Source organism: Coenobita brevimanus, chromosome 84 (assembly GCF_032717465.1).
Source record: "Coenobita brevimanus isolate Jiangsu-jjx chromosome 84, ASM3271746v2, whole genome shotgun sequence".
In the NCBI taxonomy this organism is placed as follows: Eukaryota; Metazoa; Arthropoda; class Malacostraca; order Decapoda; family Coenobitidae; genus Coenobita; species Coenobita brevimanus.
The window spans coordinates 48,467,095-48,488,308 of NC_137037.1; the positions used below are offsets into that span (position 1 = coordinate 48,467,095).

Here is a 21,214-nt window from a genome sequence, read left to right on the forward strand (position 1 = left end):
TATCCTTTCCCTTTCTTCATTTCTCGAACCATATGCACATCCCCCATGTATTCCTTCACATCCTTGAGCTGCTTCCCCTACTGTGCATGACTATTTAAGTCCCCTCCCAAAATAACAATCTCATCATCCCCCATACCACTTACTACATGTATTAGGTCTTCCCAAAATCTATCCTTCTCTGACTCATCCATGCTCCCTGTGGAGCATATCCCAATTGCAAACATTACCTCACCAAACAAAACTTTCACTACAGTACTATTATCCTATCACTTACCCTCATAACATTCATGACTTTCCACCCATTTCTTCTCAACCAACACACCCACACCCCAATATCAATCTGTCCTACCCTGCCAAAACAACTTATAATAACAATCCCTCCCAGCAATCTTTCTGGCTGATCCCCCCCTATACTGGCCTTCCTGCACACATCCCACATCCACTCACCTCCATCTCAGTGCCTCAACCAATTCCCCCGTTCTACCCCTCAAACTTCCCACATTCCACGACACCACTTTAATACCTCTGGGTGGTTTAGTGTCCTCAGGCTTGCTTTGAATTTCATTCTTTAACTTGGTCATGATCAGTAAAATAATAAATGCGGAGAGACATGCCACAGGTCCCACTCGCTGCACAGTTCCAGGTCTAGGCAATGAATCTGCGACCCCTAGCCCACCAGCCTTGACCAGTGGCTGTGGTACTGGCCTCGGGGCACCCTGCCAGGACAGCTACTGGGACACCCTCCAAGAGCACCTTGGCACTGTAATTGCCTCGCCATTATACTACACCCATTGATAGGGCAATCTCCTCGGGTGCTACCCCGAGGTTCGGATCCTTCTCTATTGGGCGGAAATGGCAGCCTGGGAATTGCAATGCACAATACCCTCCAGCACAGGTTTGAGCCCCATCTCACCCCAGCCCCATGATCTATGCTGGCAGAGCACTCATCATGCCTCCCCTTAACCCTTAGCCGCCGGGGGATTCCCGGCCGCTGCACACTCCACCCTACGGGCAATTTCCAAGATTTTGGAAAAAATACCCTTACTTCAAACCCTCATATCTGACAAACTATAATAGCTAGAGAATTCAGTGAAAGTTCATAAGACTCAACTCTACCTCTTTCCAGTGAAGGTATCCCGAGGTCTCTAGGTGGTCCTGTTGATGAGTAAGGATGAGTTGAAGATGAGTGGTTTTTCACGTTTTGGCGCGTGGCTCCGAGCGTGCGCCACTGGCAATGGCCTTGGCCTAGCCAGCTAGCGTTGGCAGCACTGACTGGAGTGGTGATTGTAACACTGCCCATGCATCCTTGGAATGCGGAATATTCCACTCATTTTTTCTACTCCTCCTTACTCACCACAGTGAAAATGAGTCATCACCCAGTTCATGTGGCTCACCCAAGGATTTACCGCCCACACCACCATGCCACTATGTTTTGTAGGTGTGTGGGAAAGGAAATATCTCATCGTTTTTCTGTACTCACTTCTTCCGTAAATAATCATATTTCTCCTTTACTAAGACACTTAGAACTGCACTTTATATCACGATTACGGGTAATTGCACTTTGACAGGTAAGTGCTGTTGCTCTTTCACGCATGATTGTATAGTATGAGGTAATTATTTGTACTGTAAATCAGACTGCTTTGTACTAATCAGAGATATAGTGAAAAACATATAAATGCTTTACACAACAAACATTATTTGTACTTCACATCACAGATACAATGATGCTCATATTTGGCACAATCCCCCTGAGTATTGAGTGAAATAATTTAGGTATAGCGAAGCAGGTATTGTTCATTGTGGCCCGCTCACAATTGGTTTTCTTTCTGGTAACAGGTAGGCAAACTCAAGGTATATCCAATAATTTTCTAACCAATATCCAATAAACAGTATCAACTCCTGTATTGCACTAACTATAAATCACTTATATGCACTTGCAGAACTTATAAAAGACTTATATCTTAGCACTTTCTATAATTCACTTATAATATCACTCATTTCACTCATTTATGAAAATACACAAACTTCTGCACTGCTGTACACTATTTACACTTCCCCACACACCTGCTCAGTACTCATACCACTCCCGAAGGGCCTGGTTGTGGAGATTCTGCCCATGAAGTGGTAGGCTGAGGTGTGGGAGAGCGCTGGAGGAAGATACGTCGGCAAGCAGGCGGCGAGAGTGTGGGGGAAACGGCTCAGCTGCGTTTTTTTCCGCAGATGACTGCCAGGTTCGCAGTCACCTTCCCGATGTCCTGGGTCATCTTGCGCCTCCTCATCGCCGAAATCATCACTCTCGTAGACTGTCCCTTCCTCCTGGAGAAGTCGGAGAGCCCTCTCTGACCTCAGAGGGCGAATAGGGGTTGGAGGGCGAGAGAGTTCGCTCTCCACTGGTTTTCCGCGCCCTGAATCCTGTCGCGCATACACGTTAGCCGGTGGATAGGGGTTAAAATGTCTGCCATTAGGCAGTGGGGGCAAAGTTTTCTGGCTGCATGCCCTTGCTGGCTTCAACCCCTAAGACATAGTGGGGTACGTTGTGTGATATGCAAAGCGCATGTGGTGTAATGTATGAGACTGTTAAAGGAAGTGTTTGGGAGAGTTTGCTGGTCTATTCTCCATGTTAGTGTCACACTGGAAAGGTCAGCAAAGGGGGATGGTTAGGTACGGCAGCTAGTGAAACAGGAGCTCCAGCTCTCCCTATCACCACCATTCCCATTTCCCTTGGGAGTACCATCCTGATCAGCTGGTGCTATGGCCTCCTCCCTCATATTATTGTCATTATTATTATTATTACTACCACATCACAGAAGGTAAAAACAATGAAGGTACTGGTACAGTAGACTCTCAATTATCTGTTGCAATTCAGACAAGCTCTATCCTCAACATTCAGTGTTGAGCTGGATACTGTGTTACTGTCTTGACCCTCCATCCTAAAAACTTTCCCATGAGTAAAAGATGAAAACCATGTACAAAATACAAAACAGTAATGATACACTACAGTACAGTAATACAGAACAGTGTACTGCTGTATGTACTCTACAGTGTTGGCATCCATGGAGGTTAGAGTTGTATACAATGCAGTACTGTTCTGAACTGGGGGTTTGCTCTGCATGCAGTCATAATTTCAGGATCACAACAGAGTACTAGGATGCAAAGGCAGTCCATAAGTTTTGCAACAACAACAAGCATTGGACGTCACAGTCAGTCACAGCACTGGGTTGCGACTGTGTGGTCAGAAGATCGGTGTGCATTGACACGTCTTTACGAGATCCACAGGCAAGAATAAGTACACAGCAGTATGTTCGGTGCATCGTTCCCTCAACTGATTCCGACTGACTGGCGGGTTGTGGGCATTTTCACTGGCTGGAACGTTTTAGGGTTTTCCCAGGCGCTGGTTGGCTACTGAACGAGCTGGTTGATATGCCTTTACGCTGGATATTGCACAGAACTGACGGTAATGTTCTGTTTTGGCTCCAGATGTTGCATAATTTTGCCAGATACTGCTTTAACAGAGCCGAGCCAGCAGCAGTTGATATTGTGAAGATGGATAATTGAAAGTGTACTGCAGTTCCTTTTCCTCATCCCATTTACTTACCTTGGACCTAAGTGTGGCTGCCTCCTCCTCCACTGTTGAATGCTTGGCCTTGAGTGCCTCCAGTTCCGCATTAACTCTGCTGAATGCTGAACCTCTATCCTCATTCACCTGACGCTCAAGAATCACACGTGCCTTCTCCTCTTTCAGCCGCATGTCTGTGGAATGCAAATCACCATCATCATCATCATCATAATCATCATCACTTTCACAGAACCTATTCAAAAAATAAAATAAAAATGAGAGAGAGAGAGAGAGAGAGAGAGAGAGAGAGAGAGAGAGAGATGTAAGGATCCAGAAGCAGGAAAAGGAAAGCCTTAAAGCTGGAAAATTAAAATTACCAATATAAGTAGAGTGAAATTAGTAAAATATAAGGCCTTGAGAATTCACCTCTATCATGTGAAAACAAACTGACTGTAGATATCAAGCCTGTAATCACATTTGGTGATTACCTTCATCCTGGAGGTACTACCATGGAAGTGAAGTGTGGCCAAGGCCCAGTAGCTGGCCTTGTACAACACTTACAGATAGGGAACTCAACTATATTTCCCAGGCAGTCAATGTCAGGGCTCAGACTACTACAGTACTCACAAATATCTTCTATACACAGCTCATCCTCTTGGGGGCTATGCCTTTCTTTGCAACTTGCCATGTGGAAGGACCCTGTTCTGACCCTGGTGAAGTGCTGTCTGCCATACAAAGGTGGCTACTTGCTTGTGGGTGATTGGTCTGTTTGGCCAGACAGACCAGAGTAGAGCATCAGCAACAACGATTCTCATGGTATTACCTCTCAAGATCAATGGATCCAAACCACCAGTTACAGTCTCTTCACTTTAACATTGCATAAAGCCTTCACCTCTCCATTTTGAACGCTTAGGTGTAACAAAAGATGAACATCAGAACATGAAGAAGTGCCATGGAGAGGCTGAATGTAGATCTACAGTACTGTCACATTCTGCCACCAAGCTACATGAAATAAGCCACAAAAGGATGAAAATCTGGGTCAAGTTAATATGAATGAACTATATCTGTCTACCTAATGTTACCAAATGCAGCAAAGCAACTCACCTAGTACATTAGCACGAGAGTTCTGGTCATCTAGCGTTGCCTTAATTAAACCTTCGGCTTTCTCTCTCACTTCTTTCAGTTCAGCCTCGTGCCGTGAGATACTGGTCAGTGCCCTGTCCAACTTAATCTGGCACTCCTGTAACACATATACCTCAGTCCATAGAAAGAATCTCGGGGTCATGCTGTAAGTTGATTTGGAGATGCCATAACACCTCTTCCTTAGCGATTTAATTTGTACATTACACCTCAATATCCTTTTTTTATGTTACTGATGTTAACTATGTCAATATCAAAGCAAATAACATACAAAAGAATGGTAAGATGCAACAGGGAAAAAAACCATTAAGAGGTGCTATGAAGCCTCCTATGTCACCCAGAATATGATTGTGGATTACACGCACACACACACACACACACACACACACACACACACACACACACACTCATAAAGCTGTGATATCATAGTGAAAGACTATGAACAACTAATTCAATAATAGATCGTCAACTTGGTTTAAAAAAAGGAAGGTCATATGCTACAAACCTACTAAACTTTTACTCAAGAGTGATAGACGGTACATAAGAGAGGGACGGATGGATTGACTGCGTCTTTTTGGACCTAAAGAAAGCGTTTGACAAGGTACCACACACAAGATTGTTGCGAAAACTTGAACACGTACAAAGTCTAAAAGGAGCTTTATTTAAGTGGATAAAAGAGTGTTTGGAGGATAGGGAGATGAGAACAGTCGTAAAGGACCAGCAGTCGGAGTGGTGTAAAGCATTTAGTGGTGTACCTTAAGGGTCAGTTTTGGTACCAATCATGTTCCTGGTTTGTGTAAATGATGTGGTGGAAGGAAGAGACAGTTATATAAGTTTACTTGGAGATGACTCTAAGTTAGTAATGAAGCTGAAAGAAAGAGCAAGACTGTCAACACCTGCAAATGGACCTTGATAAGATATTTGACTGGAGTCAATTGTGGAAAATGCAGTTTCATGCAAAGAATAGTAAAATAATGAAATTTGGTAAGAGTACAGAGACAAACTGGAAAATATAGAATGGGGAATGAATGGATTAGTAAAACTAAAGAAGAGAAAGGCTTAGGGGTACTGTTTTCGGACATCATTCACCAGAAAATCACTTTTTTTTTTTTTTTTTTTTTAATGCGAGGAAGAAGGAACCAAAGGCCATGAGCCCGCAGTAACAGTTCCCTCCAAGAGAAAAACAAAATACAATAGAGAGCCAAATTCAAGATCCGATCATTTTGAGATGCCTGGACACACTGCGTTTGAAAGACTGGAGATCATAGGCAGCAGGAAATACAGACAGAGGGAGACAGTTCCAGAGCTGACCTGTTGCATAAATGAAAGACTGGGAGTAACGGTTAACTCTTGCATTAGAGAGTTGGACAGAAAAGGGATGAGAGTTTGCTGCCAGACAGGTGCTACGCGCCCGTCGTAGAGGTGGAGGAATGCAAGCAGACAGTTCAGAGGAGCAGTGACCATTAAAGTAGCAATAGAAAAGAGATAAAGATGCAACAGAGCGGCGAAGAGACAGAGGTTGAAGGGAGTCAGTAAGAGGAGGAGAGTTAATGAGACGAAAAGCCTTTGACTCCACCCTATTGAGAAGAGCTGTATGTGGGAAGCCTCCCCACACATGAGAGTTGTACTCCACACAGGGGCGGATAAAACCCCTGTATAGAGTCAACAATTGTGCAGGGGTAAGGAAAGAGCGGAGTCGGCTTAGCACACCCAATCTCTTGGAAGCAGATTTTACAAGAGATGTAATATGATTTTTCCAAGATAATCAAGATCACCTGAGATACATGTAACCTTTGGAGAAACTTAAGAGATGTGTTTATTTATCTGGACGAAGAGATGATGAAAAAGCTGATTGCATCAACCATTCGTCCAAGGCTAGAATATGCAGCAATGGTATGGTCACCACAAAAAAAGGATACAAGAAGGACTGAAAGGATACAAAGAGCAGCAACGAAGATGGTACCTGGCTTGAGAGAATTACCATACGAGGAAAGACTGTTGAGACTAAATCTCCCAACCTTAGAAATACGAAGGATAAGGGGAGATCTGATTAATGTGTTCAGAATATCCAACGGAATGGAGATGCTTGATAGGGAGGACCTGTTTTTGTGGGACGAAAAAGAAACAAGGGGTCATGGAAAAAAGTTGAATAAGACCACATGCAAGAGAGACATCAAGAAATACAGCTTCCCTTACAGCTCTACTGAAGCATGGAATGACCTGGATAAAGAGGTGATAAATGCCAAGGATATTCAAGATTTCAAAACTAAGTTGGACATTAGTAGTTATGGAGACGGGACAGTACAAGCATAGCTCCTTTCCCATAAATCACAACTGGGTAAATACACACACACACACACACACACACACACACACACGAAATCATCATCATCATGACTATCATTTACCTGTTTACTATTTCAAAAAGGAGGGATATTTCAATTATAAAATTAAACCAGACAGTACAACTAGCTCTGAAGAGACCCAACTGAAATGTAGTAAAACTTCATTCATTCATTAATAATGTTTTCCATCCTGTGGGTTTTGTGATATCAGCAACAAAACTGCATCATACATAAAAATGTAAGGGAAAGAGCCATTTTACACTGTCAAGGTGTATGATATTTACCTGATGAGCATCCATCTCGGTCTTTAGTTTGGTCTGGGCCCATTTGATTTTCACCTCCCTACTATTCACTTCCTCTTTTAGACGTTCAACCTCTCGCTGATACCAATTGTTGCGCTGGATCTATAAATAAACATATAAGCATCATTAGACAAGGATACAGTAATTAAACCTGCATACCACTGGGTCCAAGTGATGGCCTTTTTAATTATTCTTGTTACTACCTGATATTACAGTACTCAGGTTGGGAAAGAACTCTCACAATGAAAGGGTTTACTGAGGCTATAAGTAACCCCTCAGTTTCAAGAAGTCAATTCCAAGTTGAATTAAATCACTAGAGAGATAACATGAATAATATAACATGAAGAAGACATCCAAGGAGTACATTTATCCACACACACACACACACACACACACACACACACAGCCCTTTATGGATAAATGTTACTGGTTGTATTGAGAACGTCTACAGAATCAAACTTTCAGTAAAAATATCAATTACTGAAAAGTAATGCTGGTATCAGCTTCTGAAAATTATCATGAACAAATCTACCATGCTAGTAATATTTGTTGGAAATAAATGAGAATTCAGTTTATTCTTTTGGCACACTGTTGTACTAGGGGTCGGTCTCTCTCTCTCTCTCTCCCTCTCTCTCATCTGAATGCATTGGCTAATATGAAAATCATAATGTTGGTAGTTAAGAAAGAATGAGCAATGTACAACAATTATTCATTTTATCAGGCAAACTCAGTATGGTACCTGTAGTCAGTAGAGTAAGGCTATCCCTAACACTGAACACTAACAGACCCCAGGAACTCAGTTTTCAAATTCAGTATATCTACATTTTATCACTGAATAACATCAACTGTTAAAAAACATTACTGATTACTGTAAAAAAAAAAAAAAAAAAATGCTCTCTCCCTGGGATTTAAAAAATATTTTTCTCCCTTTAAGTACAAACATTTATCCTCTGTGACCTATAATTTTTTTGCCTTAACTTTGCCCATATTTTCATCCTCTTACAGCTCATTACACACAGCTCAGTGGCAGGAACATACACTGTTACAGCTCTACATTCTTTCCATACCATTTCTTTGTGAGTACATTAGTATCATAATCTAGTGTTACTCCCTTGTTACAACTCTACAATCAATACGGAGACAGAAATTAAAGTTCAAGTTAGTGTGAAAAGGCAACAGTCAATTATTTCTCTCCTGGATTTTCATATGTGAACAAAAGCCACAGTGATGCCAACTGTACCTTGGTGTCGAGAGTTTGGCAAATCCGTGCCCGCTCCGATATCAGCATCTTGTTCTTACTAATCAGCTGTTCCTTTTCTCTCTCAAGATCCCGCACCTTTTTCTCAACACCCTCCTTCTGCTTTTTCACCTGAATCACCTATATGCACACAGGAAATGAGAAATTAATTCATGACTTCTGCCTCCTCCATCAGTAGACATGCTTTCCCTGAGTGGGTTATATACTGGTAATAAATCATTAGAATCTACACAATCTAAATATTATCCTATCTCATTCTTTATGAAAGGCCTTATACATATTAGAATGCCAGCCTTACATCACCTGACAAGTTGCACGATCTCTGGCAGTACCTCAGCTTATTCCCTAACCCTGAGCTTATTCTGCAGCATGTCCTGGTGATCTGCATTCTGCATTTACAGTCCTTGTTCTCTTCACATAATTTTCATCCCTCTCCAAATTACCTTTATCTACCCTTATGCATTACATCAACACATGAGATTCCCAGTAAGTCTCTTACCTGGTAGCTGCTAATCTGCACTTCTGCTATATACTGACGTACAAAGGTCACAAATATAGACCATTTGAACCAAGAAACAAACTTACTGGTACTCCCAATCATGGCTCATATGAACACCTGAGGTATATAATTCATTGCTTCAGCACACTATTCTTCCCAACCTAACAATGAAGGAATTACAGGTATATAACTCACAAAGTGAAACATATTGCTAGTGCCCCATCCCTCTTGTCAAGCTGTGACTAACCTCTCGCTCTGCAGTGGCATATTTGATGACCATGGCCTCCTTGTCTTTGTTGGCAGCCAGGTACTGATTTGTAAGCCGCTCCACTCGCCCCGTCAGGTCCTCACGCACCCGCACCATCTCGGCTACATGTTTTTGCTCTGCCTTACAAAGTGCTTCCTTCCCGCTGCAAGCGTCTGCCTCAGCCTACACCCCTCCCCACACACAAATTCAAGGCAAGGAAAAAAAAGACAAAATAGCATATAGCAGTACACACACAAACCACATTGCCTATTACAGGTATACCTTGATATACGATACCCCTAGATGCGATACCCTGGATTAACGATAGGGGTAGAAATACCACCATAACCGCCTAACGATGACCAAACCCCAGTTTAATGATGGGTTTTGACTTTTTTACTGATTTTGATGATATTTTAGACTAAAATTGGATGTTTAGGCTGATTTAAAAACTGTTTTTAGATTTAGATTAATGTGTTTTAGCCACAGGTGGGGTGAACATTGTCATTCTGGGGTATATACAGTTTCCCAAGACTGATTTTTTCCAGACTTATTTGACAATTTTCTGATTTTATTTGTAGGTTTTAGTGTGTTATTTACAGGTGTTATGCTTAGGTTAGCTTCTTTTACAGCTGTTAGGCCATTCAGATTGGCTTTAAACTTGTTTTTGGGCTCATCTGGGTGGGTTTTGGACTTGGTTAGAGGGGGAAACCCCAGGCTGAAAAACGTATCCCATTACTCTATGTGTTAAATCTACCCCGATATATGATACCTCACCTAACAAGGGGTTTTTACCTAACTAACTGGATCGTTAAACTGGGGTATACCTGTACCTGTATTAACCTTACCAGCAATTCAAAGCAGCTGCTTCCATAAGAGATGCCCTGTACAATATTAACTTTTATATCATCAATTACAGCTACTTTAGGACACCTATGGCATATTAAAATATCACGGAACAGATACACTACCTGTGATTAAAAAATTATATTCAAGACACAAAAGACCAACATGCTTTTGTTACCTGTGCAAGTGACTTCTCCAAAGCCTGTATCTGTGCACTGTACACCTGTGATGACGTGTCTGCTTCCAGTCGGGCTACCTCTCCTTCCAATCTGCAAATATAATTTCAGTATCACTACACTGGCTAACACCATACAGAAAATACTTACGGTAGCATTTATTATATACTGTACAACTATGTCTATGCAAAAATACATCAGTAACAGCCTCACTGAGGGATCTCTAGGACCACCTTTGGACTGTGCCTAGTTTTTCAGAAGCACCAGACTAAGCACAACTTACCAAACTATATATAATGTGGCCATCTCCATTCCTTGCTTCAGTACCAACACAAACAACTATGCCCTCGGTGTAATACACTTCTTCACACAACATCAGGGCTTACTCAGTTTCTGCACCTCATTTTCACAAAACAAACAAACCCTCAACTGAGGCCTAACCTAGGCAAAATATCTTCAGGAGTGGCCAGAGGAACCAATCAGCTTCCTTCAATCCACTGGGTTCACACTGAGAGTAACCCAGGGCTACAGCAACAACAGCAGGCTTCACATGAAGGAAAAGTTGGAGCAACAAAGTAACAAATAAGCACCTGTGGCTACTATATGTACCCAGTAAATAAAATAAGGAAGGTCATCGGTATGAGATTATAGGGATTGGAGAATAACAGGTTAAGGTACCTATGCAATTTCAGTTACAGTACATGGTCATTACCTTAACAGGTTCAGATCACTTTGCACTACTAAAAGAGATCAGAATTAAGATCAATGGAAGTATGCAAGAAGGAAGATGCCATTACTGGAAGAAAGAATAAGGTCAGAGAACTTGGATTTGAATGAAACTGGTGAAAGTTACAGGCAAAAACTGACACAAACAGGAGACAACATGAATGATGAAGTATGTGAAGAGGTGCACACTGAGGAGGAGTGGAGTGATGAGAAAAAGGTAGCTACCCACCTTGCTTTTTCTTTTTTCAAGGCATCACACTCATCCAAGAGGCCTGACAACATCTTCATCAAGTTGTGTTTTGGTGTGGAAGAGAAATCAAGAGTGGACACCTCAAAGTCAGTATTTTCTGGACTCTGGAGGTTAGTCCCTGCACACATCAGTGTATCTATCTCACTCAGCAGCATCCCTGAGCTCTTACGCATCTTGTATCCTTCCTCACCTAAATATGTGCCACCACTCTCAGAACTATCACCACTGTCTAAGCTGCCAACTCTGTCTAAGCCACTGGTACCTCCTGAATCACTGGTGGACACTGGACCACTTGTAACTCCTGAACCACCACCACTGTCCTGGCTATCTGTTCTGCTTTGAAAGCCGACACTCTCTGTAACATCGCTGCTGTCCCTATCCTCACTATTCCCTCTGCTTAGATCAAGATTGGCCTTAATGTCACTCTGTACTCCATATTCTGACAAACCATTCTCTGAAATTTTCACTTCTGCATCATCACTGACATTATCATCAAGTCTCAAATTATATCCTGATGTGCATTCCTGACTCTTTTCCAGATCATTATCATTTTTCATCATGTCTGAAAATAAGGAATGCTCACACTCATCTGTATTCATATTTGTTCTTTGAGTCTCCTCTTCCAAATGCCGTATTTTGTTTTCATGATGCTTAAGTTCACTAACATTAGCATTTGTTTCACGTGAATATTCCACCAAGCTTTCATCTAGTAAAATACTACTCTCTGATAATCTTGGAGGGTTTTCATTATCAATGCCTGATATATCACCTAAATTATAACTGCTTCCTCTATTTGAGTCCCTGAGTTCACCAGAGTGTGCTTCCAGGCTTGATGTACATAAATCATCTTGTGAGTTTTCCACACTGTTATGCATTACATGAAATATGGACTTAGATGTTTCAGCATTGCTTTCAGTGGTTTGTGGATTCAGTTCTGACACCTCATTTCCCTTATTTAAAATATTCTCAGCATCAGAACTATCACTTAGTTCTTGTATGGTACACATGTTTCTCTCCTTGGTTACACACAGGCCAGCATCACCATCCATCATTCTCTTGGGTGTGTGATGGGGTGATATGGAGCAGTGATCAGGGTCTGCTGTGTCAGCATCAGTCAGCTGGGCGGCAATGCTCTCATCTGCAACACCAACTGCCATGGCTGCCCCCCTCTGTGGACAAGGATCCCCTTCATCCATCTTGATGTCACTTGATTCATCCTCTCCACAACCACACTCAAAACAATCTATTAACTTTCATGACTCTCATCCTTTCCTGAAACAAGTCAAACATTACTTTAGTACTAATAGCTATAATACATGAAATTACTGTTTAATATATAAATACAGCATACCACTCTTATGACAGCTTTATAAGTGTTCATTTAAAGAACAGTACGGTACTGTAAATGGTTACCTTGGGGGGGGGGAGTGTAAACTATGAAAAAGAATCTAAAATTATCCTGGGCTTTATCCTGGTTCCTCACTTAGCAGCCCAAATTATAAAAAAAGGTAACAGGTCTCTCAAACCCATCTATCCCCACATCATTCCAATTAGGTTAGGTTAGACTGTTATGCTTGGTTAGGTTAGGTTTGGCTAGTAGGGACAAAACTATACTGAGCAGTTCCAGGCAGTGGACATGTTAGCTGGTTTTCTTTGAAACTGATGCTGCTTTTGCCATAGTGAACTGTATCAGGATGAAACCCTTTCATGAGATCTGGTGATAAATGAAAAAGTGGAAAATTTGAATCAAGTAACGAGAAAAAAAAAAAAAAATCTATCAAGTCTAATAAAACACCAGTGGGGACCAATAATGTATGGTAAATAACATCGGTACAGGAACTAGAAGCTAAACATACTGCAGTATGTTATGAAAACACTCCTAATACAGTTTCTGGCTTTAAGGCTGGGATAGCTGCTCTGGTTATCAGATATGTTTAGATAACTGGGTTTTTCTTCCTGACTGTTTTCTACATAACTCTAACAAACTTTTCTTGATACGGCAATTGTTTTGTGCTACAGCATGGCTGTCTTCTGATGTTTGGAAACCTTCAGAATTTAATTACCCTGTGAGAGGCTGCAACACTGAACTGGGGGATAAGCACAGATATGTACACATACAAGACAAAAAGTTTCAAAGGCCCAACTACATAATGAAGCAAGTGTAGTGTCCCTGATCGCTGGTTTCATTAACTACACTGTTACGAAGATCAATAAAAATTCACTGTCAGTCCTTGTCAACACTCTTGTACCTCCACTTCAGTTGGTGATGAAAAAACTCCAAGCTAGGCACTGCCAAAATAGGAAATTCCACTAATCCCTCTTTCACAGGTGGATTTTGAAAACTTTAACCAACAGGAAGTTAGTATATTTGAGTACTTGGATTCAGGCCGAAATTGGGAGCTAAACCAAACTTAGCTATCCTGATGTTTATGAAAATTTCCTACAGAGAAATTAACACATGAAAATGAAACCTGAATCCACAAGATTTCCACTGGGGGATTTCTGATGTTATTTATTTTCCCATTTTTAAAAAGTCACGCTGTCACTCCTGTGGCACTGATATTTACACCAATTTTTCTTTGATCTTATTAACCTTGGTTCTCTTTCAATTTAAATGCAGCCCCATCCACCACCTTACAGTACAAAGCATTAGAAGGTCACATATGCATTCTTGGGGTCACATAGGGAATCATTCACCAACTAGAGTATCGTGATTTATAAATGCCATTGCAAAATTGCCTCCATCAAATAAAGAGCACTCTATATGCATGCAGAAATGTTAATGAATACGAGTTTCTAAAAGTAAATCTTAAATATGCAATTATCTTCAACAATAAATCCCAAGGTGTTCTGTCTTTATCTTTACCAAATTATGACAGGTTTGCCGTAGAATGAAGCAAGTATGGAATATCTCCTCTCCAAGCAGTCACGCAAAACATCTGATAATTAATAGTTGGAAATTACACCCACACCATTGGTATTCTGCTCACATGACACTGGACTAGCAAAGCATACTATACATGGCACGATATGTCTTGGTACCATAGTAAAGGAACTCCATTACAGCTCTACTCAGATATTCGCCACAGGAGTCAATACACGCGATCTGGCGAAGAAATATAAGTAACCTGGAATCATCTGGTAGTTCGCTATTTTCTTGGCCAATGACAGTTTACCAAGAGATATTTCCTGCTCACATATGTGAACATTGTTATTACTTCTGAAAGAAAGAGCATTGAAGAGCTTACTTTACAACAGTTTTGCACATGATTAAAGAGTTTTAATGCAATGTTGAATTTTTTTATCCAAACAATTTAAAGTATGGAAAGGCTATGTTGCTTATCAACTTGTACTTTGACTTTATGTGAGCCGGTTGTAATAAATTTGCCAAGTCTTCATTGTTTACTTTGGCTCAAAGAAAATGTTTTCAGCGTTAACTATTTTATAACACAGACTATTAATGACGTCATTCGACTGTAATTACTTCAGTCGTCACTCCGTTGTTTTTGGAGACATTCTAAACAACACTCCTGATTTCCTTAACTTTGCCTTCACCCATTTTGATGTATTTCATTCTTATTTCCAACTTACTTTTGTATTTTTCTTCAGATGCTTTCCATACATACTTGCATGTAGTTAATACTCTGAGCGCTATGTTATACTTGGAGAATCTGGTCGATACTCTGAGCACTGTTCTACTTTCAGAATGTAGTCAATACTCTGAGCAATATGTTCTACTTGCAGAATCTAGTCAATACTCTGAGTAATATGTTGTACTTGGAGAATCTAGTCAATACTCTGTACACTAAGTTCTGCTTGCAGAATCTAGTCAGTACAGTTCTCTGAACACTATGTTCTACATGCAGAATCTAGTCAGTACCCTGAGCGCTATGTTCTACTTGCAGAATCTAGTCAATATCCTGAGCACTATGTTCTACTCGGAGAATCAAGTCAATGCTCTAAGCACTATATGTTGTACTTGAAGAATCCAGTCAATACTCTAAGCACTATGTTCTACAGTACTTGCAGAATCTAGTCAGTACTCTGAGCACTATGTTCTTCCACACCAACATTATCAGTCCATTTTACTCCCATGTTATTTCCTTAGCTTCCTCAGCTTTCATGTCTTGTTTTCTCACACACTCATTTACCCTTCAGACTCACTCAAACACTTTTTCTCCCTCCTATCTATATTCATTCTCTATATGACCATACCATCTAAGAACACTGATGCCTCTTTTATTATATAGACTTCCTTACTTTACATAATTCAGGAGCTGTTGTTTCTTATCCACTCTACACAGTCATATTCCATAATTCTTCTTTCCATTGCCCTCTTTTCACTTGTCACACGTCATCCATATACTGTACATTAGTATAAAATTAATAATAATACAGTACTAACACTCCTTAATCTTCCTGCAGTATTCATACTCAGTCCTGTTTTGCATCGACTTCATTGCAGTGGCCACACTTCTTTCTCGAACCACTCTTTTCTCCTTAATACATATACTGTTCCTGTCTCTCTTTTATTACTGCTCACCAGCACATTACACTTAGTCACCTCACTCAACAACCATCAGTTTACTCCTATCTGTATTTACTGCCACACCGTATAACTCATACACAGTCACAAAACTTTGAACCAGTTTGCAGATCACTATTCAACTCACCGTCTGTACACATCAGCTATGAAAAATGGGAAATGGAGTTCCCCCGAGCTAAGCCCTGTATTGGACTATGTAGCCCCGCTAGGGTTACAGGAGGGAGCTACCCCTCCCGGCACGGCAGCCCGGGCGAGGCTCGAACTTGCAATCCCCCGATCACAAGTCCAGCGCGCTACCACTGTGCTACCGCGCCCCCCACACATCAGCTATGAAATACCCCAAACTTCATCATTCACCATGAGCATCAGTCCCTTTCTACAACTCTAGTTCTACCTCCCTCATTACTCCATCTATAATAAACAACCATGGGTACGACACAAACCCTTATCTCCATCCAATAATAATACTCAACCATTCACTTATACAGCCATCTACTTATACTTCATTATCATCACAAAAACTACAATGTTCAACAAGTTCCATTTACATCATACATATTTAAATCACCATCATTATCATCCAGACCTCCTTTCCCACCTTAGGTCAGGGTGAGGAGTAGCAATGTCCAGACAACCTAAGTTTACCCAGTTCAATGGGCCACGCTTCCATTCACTCATCATTCAAGTCCCCGGAATCCTGGATCTATCTGATACACCAGAAACTTTCACCACATTCTGTAGCTTCACATAAACGTATCCAATACAGTCAATCTAAATGCTGTCACGTTAAAAAGGGGAGCCAAATCCCTGATCATGCACTTCTCACAACATTCATCCAGCCAGCTCGATATCTTGTCAGTCCCCTAGCCTCACGGACTTCCATACCTCCCTTTCTCACACACTCATATACGCCATATCCCTCCACCTTCTCCTTGGCCTACCTTGCCTCCTCTCTCCTTCAAATTCACTCAGATATACCTTTTTCACCACTGTATTGTTATCCGGTCTTTCCACATGACCATACCATCTCAGTACACTCTCTTCGATTTTGGTGTCCACAGACTTCCCCACTCTGCTCCTTTCATGAAGCACATTATTTTGTATCTTATCCACCCTGTACTCCAAATACATTCCTCAGCAGTTCCATCTCCACTGCTTTCACTCTTGACTTTTCATTTTCATGCCACACCATAGTCTCACATCCATATGTTAAAGTTGACACTAACATTCCTTTGTGTAAGCCTTGCGCAGCTGCAACACTCAAGCCTCTGTCTCTTATCATGGACTTCATAGCACCAGTTACTTTCCTTCCTTGTATCACTCTACTTTCCACTTCTTTTGCACATTTTCCTCTCCTTTCTGTAACTGTACTCTGGTATTTGAACACTCTCACCAATTCCAGTCTCCCTCCATTTACTGTAACATCACACTGGGAGTCATCTTCTCTCTCTCGATAACCATCACTTCACTCTTTTCTACATTTACTCTCAAGGCACGATGCTCCCAGACACCAATAAAACTGCACTAGTCTACCAAGTTCTTGTCTGGTATATGCAAGTAGCACTGTATCATCAGCATACAACAAATATGAGATACTCCATCCATTACCACTCATCCCTTTCTCCATTATTTGTGTTTTTACTTCTCTTGTAACCCCATCCATAAATGTATTGAACAACCATGAGGACTTTACACAACCTCGTCACACAACCACAATGATCATGAACCATTCACTTAGATGCCCATTTACCGTTACACATACCTCACTACCAACATAAAAACTCTTGACGGCACCTAGTAGCTTACCATTTACACCACACAGTACATGCACAAAACCTTCCACAATCCTTCTCTATCTACTTTGCCGTGTGCTTTTTCCAGATCCATAAATGCCATAAACACCTTATAGTCCATCTCACAAGCCTTCTTCACTACCTGTCTCACTGCAAATATTTGATCCATACATGCCCTGCCACTCCTAAGGCCAACCTGCACATCACTTACTAGGACTTGATATCTCTCTTACTTTCTCTGTAATAATTCATCCATATACCTTTCCTACAACACTCAATAAACTTATGCCACAATAATTCTTGCACCCACTTCGCTCAAAATTATTTTTGCACGGGGGTACAATCACAGTCTTTTCCCACTCTGCTGGCACAGTTTCACTCATCCATGCCTTCTTACATATCTCCAACAAGCACATATTTAAAACCTTCCTTTCCAGATCCATAAATAAATTAGTCCTTTTCACATGCTTTCTTCTACCTGGTCTTACTTCATACATACGATTCTACTAAACCTTATCATTCCCATTACCATCCTGCTCACCATTCATCAGACATTCTACCTTCCATATTATAAATTTTCCATATACATTTCCTACAAGACTCAACAAACTTATTCTTTGAAAATTTTTGCACTCACTTCAGTCAACTTTACTCTCATCCGAAGGGACAACCACAGCCATCTTCAAATCCACCATTACAAAATCCTTTTACTTTGAATTCATTGACCCTAATACTATTACCTTCTGTTTATGTCCATCTGCCACTGCTTTTCTTCTCAGCTCCTCTGGTTTCAGTCTCTCAATAAAACTATACAGGACAAATTTTGGCAAGCATTATGTCACTATCCAGTTGATCCTAATACCAGCTCTTTTCTTCCACATCTGTCATTAAAAGGTGTAAATGATCACTGTCACTATCACCTCACTTCAAAAAGCTTGACATATAAATAAGGTGACCTGAGTCCCACTTTTAGGTCGGACAGTCCCGTATTTTTTAAGTCTGTCCCACTTTTTAAATTGACTAAAATGTCCCACATTTTGAGCATATTATCTTAAGTGTCCCGCCTTTAGAAAATTATTATTACGTTAGATATGACATGACCTTCTTTTATGAATTTATGAATAATCCAAACCAAATGAAGTATCAAATTGTTAATATAAAACCTGTAATACTGTACTCACTCACTCACTAACTTTGATCTGCCCATTCACTATACCGTTCGGTATGTTCGGAGTTTGTTTGAGACATTAGTATTTGATTAGCAGCCTCAGGGTGAGGTTCAGTGCTGCAACAGTTGCTGTTACTTGCATGTCAGTGTATATATATATATATATATATATATATATATATATATATATATATATATATCCTTCATTCTTTCCTTTTCCTTCTGCCTATTTGGTGACTCTACACCAAGTAACAAGCCAAATGGTTTCCAGTACACCAGGAAACAATATACTGTACTAGGTGGTAACCATCTATCTAAATTATGGCACCTGGTGATTTAGTGGGTAATTAAGGTGCTCCAATCAGACTGACCATGAGCATGTGTAGGTTTATATCAAAGGGGTGGTTAGAATTTACTGCTCACGTAATGTCACTCAGGGATGAGTGAGGCTGGTCACTCTCATCTTAAATGTCAGGACCAAATTGCCTATTCCCAGGTTCCTATGCTGCTCATGGGGCAACATAGGACTGGATAATGGATGAATGGATGGATATATATATATATATATATATATATATATATATATATATATATATATATATAACTCAAACCTCGATTTAAGGGACCTCCATTTAAGGGATTTCGGATTTAAGGGACTCCATATTCTACCTGACAAACGGACAAGACCATTCAAAAGTGATATGTAATGTCTAGGCTATACACATTACTATATTTCTTTATACAGTGCCCGTAAAAAAATATTCATAATGATAGAAAAGTGAAACAATCATTGCATTTCATAATAAGATTGTCCTTATATGTGGTAAAACAATGGACATTTTCATGTAAGGGGCAAGTTGATTCCCCATTTAGTCCCTTAAATCGAGGTTTGAGTGTATACAGTATATACATACACGTGACAATGTCCCGCTTTTAGCTCCATTAAATATCACCTTACATATAAACTCTCGTAGTTCCTACGTTTTCAATTATTCATTCCTTTTGACCATTCACTGTTCAACTAAGAAACTCCCTTTTACTCCACTCAAGCATGCTTAAACATGATCTTATGCTGTGTATCACCCCTTCCCACTCATTCATTACCCTCCCTCTCATCTTTGTCTCACACACTATCATACCATAACAAAAAGGCCCAAATTTTGTATTTATACTTACAGTAATTTACAATATACTTCCAAAGCACCTCTGGTATTTTTTTCCCATCTGTAACAATAAAGTGAACAGATACAGAGTGTAGTGATGACAGGCTCAGTTTTAATCATCACACCATATCCAGTATGGAATAAAGCGTTGTTCAAGACAATACTTATGTCATATACCTTTTCTGAAATTGGCATTACTCAATTAAAAGCTGAAACATAGTTCTATTTCATACCCAGCCTTCTCAACTCTGAGCTGATTAACTAGGCTCTATAACAAATTATCTTTAACCTCCAAGTACTGTATTGAATATACTGGTGAAGAGTTGTACTGACGAACAAACATCTTAAATGGCTAATAGCTAGCTAGAGTATGGTACCAGTGTAACCATCCATCCATCATCCAATCCTGTGTTGCCCCATAAGGAGCATAGGAGCCCAGGGCTAGGCAGTTGGTCTCGACATTTAAGATGAGAATGACCAGCCTCACTCATCCCTGAGTGGCATTACATGAGCAATCAACCCCAACCACCCCTTGGATATAAACCTTCACTAGCTCAATCCGACTGGAGTGCAATAATTAACCACTAAACCATCAGGTGCCAAAATATGGCTATATGGTTACCACCCAGCATAGTAAATCCTGGTGTACAGGAAACCATTTGGCTTGTCACTCAGTGTAGAGTCACTCACAGGCAGAAGGAAAAGGAAAGAATGAAGGAGAGAAAGGCAGAGGAGGGGTGTAAAGTCACTCGTAGGCAGAAGGACAAGGAAAAAATGAAGGAACGAAAGACAGAAGAGGATGGAAGAGAGGAAAGGGCAGACACCTGAGAGCAGCACTACATCAAGTGAGTGGATGGTGAGCATCCCCCACCTACCACAACCAGTGTAACCTATACCAGTAATGTACTAAAGAACAGAATATAATACCATTATGACTTTATTAAACCCATTTTTATGGATGAAAATAGTCATCATCATCACCATCTGGACCTCTTTTCCCACCCTAAGGAAGGGTGAGGAGTAGCAACGTCCAAACAGCCTAAGTTTGCCCAATTCAATGGGCCATGCTTTCATTCACTCATCATTGAAGCCCCTGGAATCCTGGTTCAATCTGATACACCAAAAACTTTCACATTCTGTAGCTTCACATAAACGTATCTGATAGAGTCAATCTGGACACTGTCATAATAAAAATGGGT

General features: G+C 40.6%; 1 protein-coding gene across 1 annotated transcript in view; it reads right to left on the reverse strand.

Annotated features, from left to right (window-relative positions):
• The window catches only part of LOC145410170 (coiled-coil domain-containing protein 186-like), a 31,623-nt gene extending 19,082 nt beyond the window's left edge, over window positions 1-12,541 (reverse strand). The window contains exons 1-7 of the mRNA XM_080280368.1: window positions 11,325-12,541; window positions 10,372-10,462; window positions 9,348-9,530; window positions 8,584-8,721; window positions 7,326-7,445; window positions 4,661-4,796; window positions 3,596-3,750 (exon numbers count right to left, since the gene is read on the reverse strand). Of these exons, the coding sequence (XP_080136494.1) occupies window positions 3,596-3,750; window positions 4,661-4,796; window positions 7,326-7,445; window positions 8,584-8,721; window positions 9,348-9,530; window positions 10,372-10,462; window positions 11,325-12,541 (2,040 nt within the window). The remainder of the gene's footprint in view (window positions 1-3,595; window positions 3,751-4,660; window positions 4,797-7,325; window positions 7,446-8,583; window positions 8,722-9,347; window positions 9,531-10,371; window positions 10,463-11,324) is intronic.
• Window positions 12,542-21,214: the final 8,673 nt, after the last annotated feature.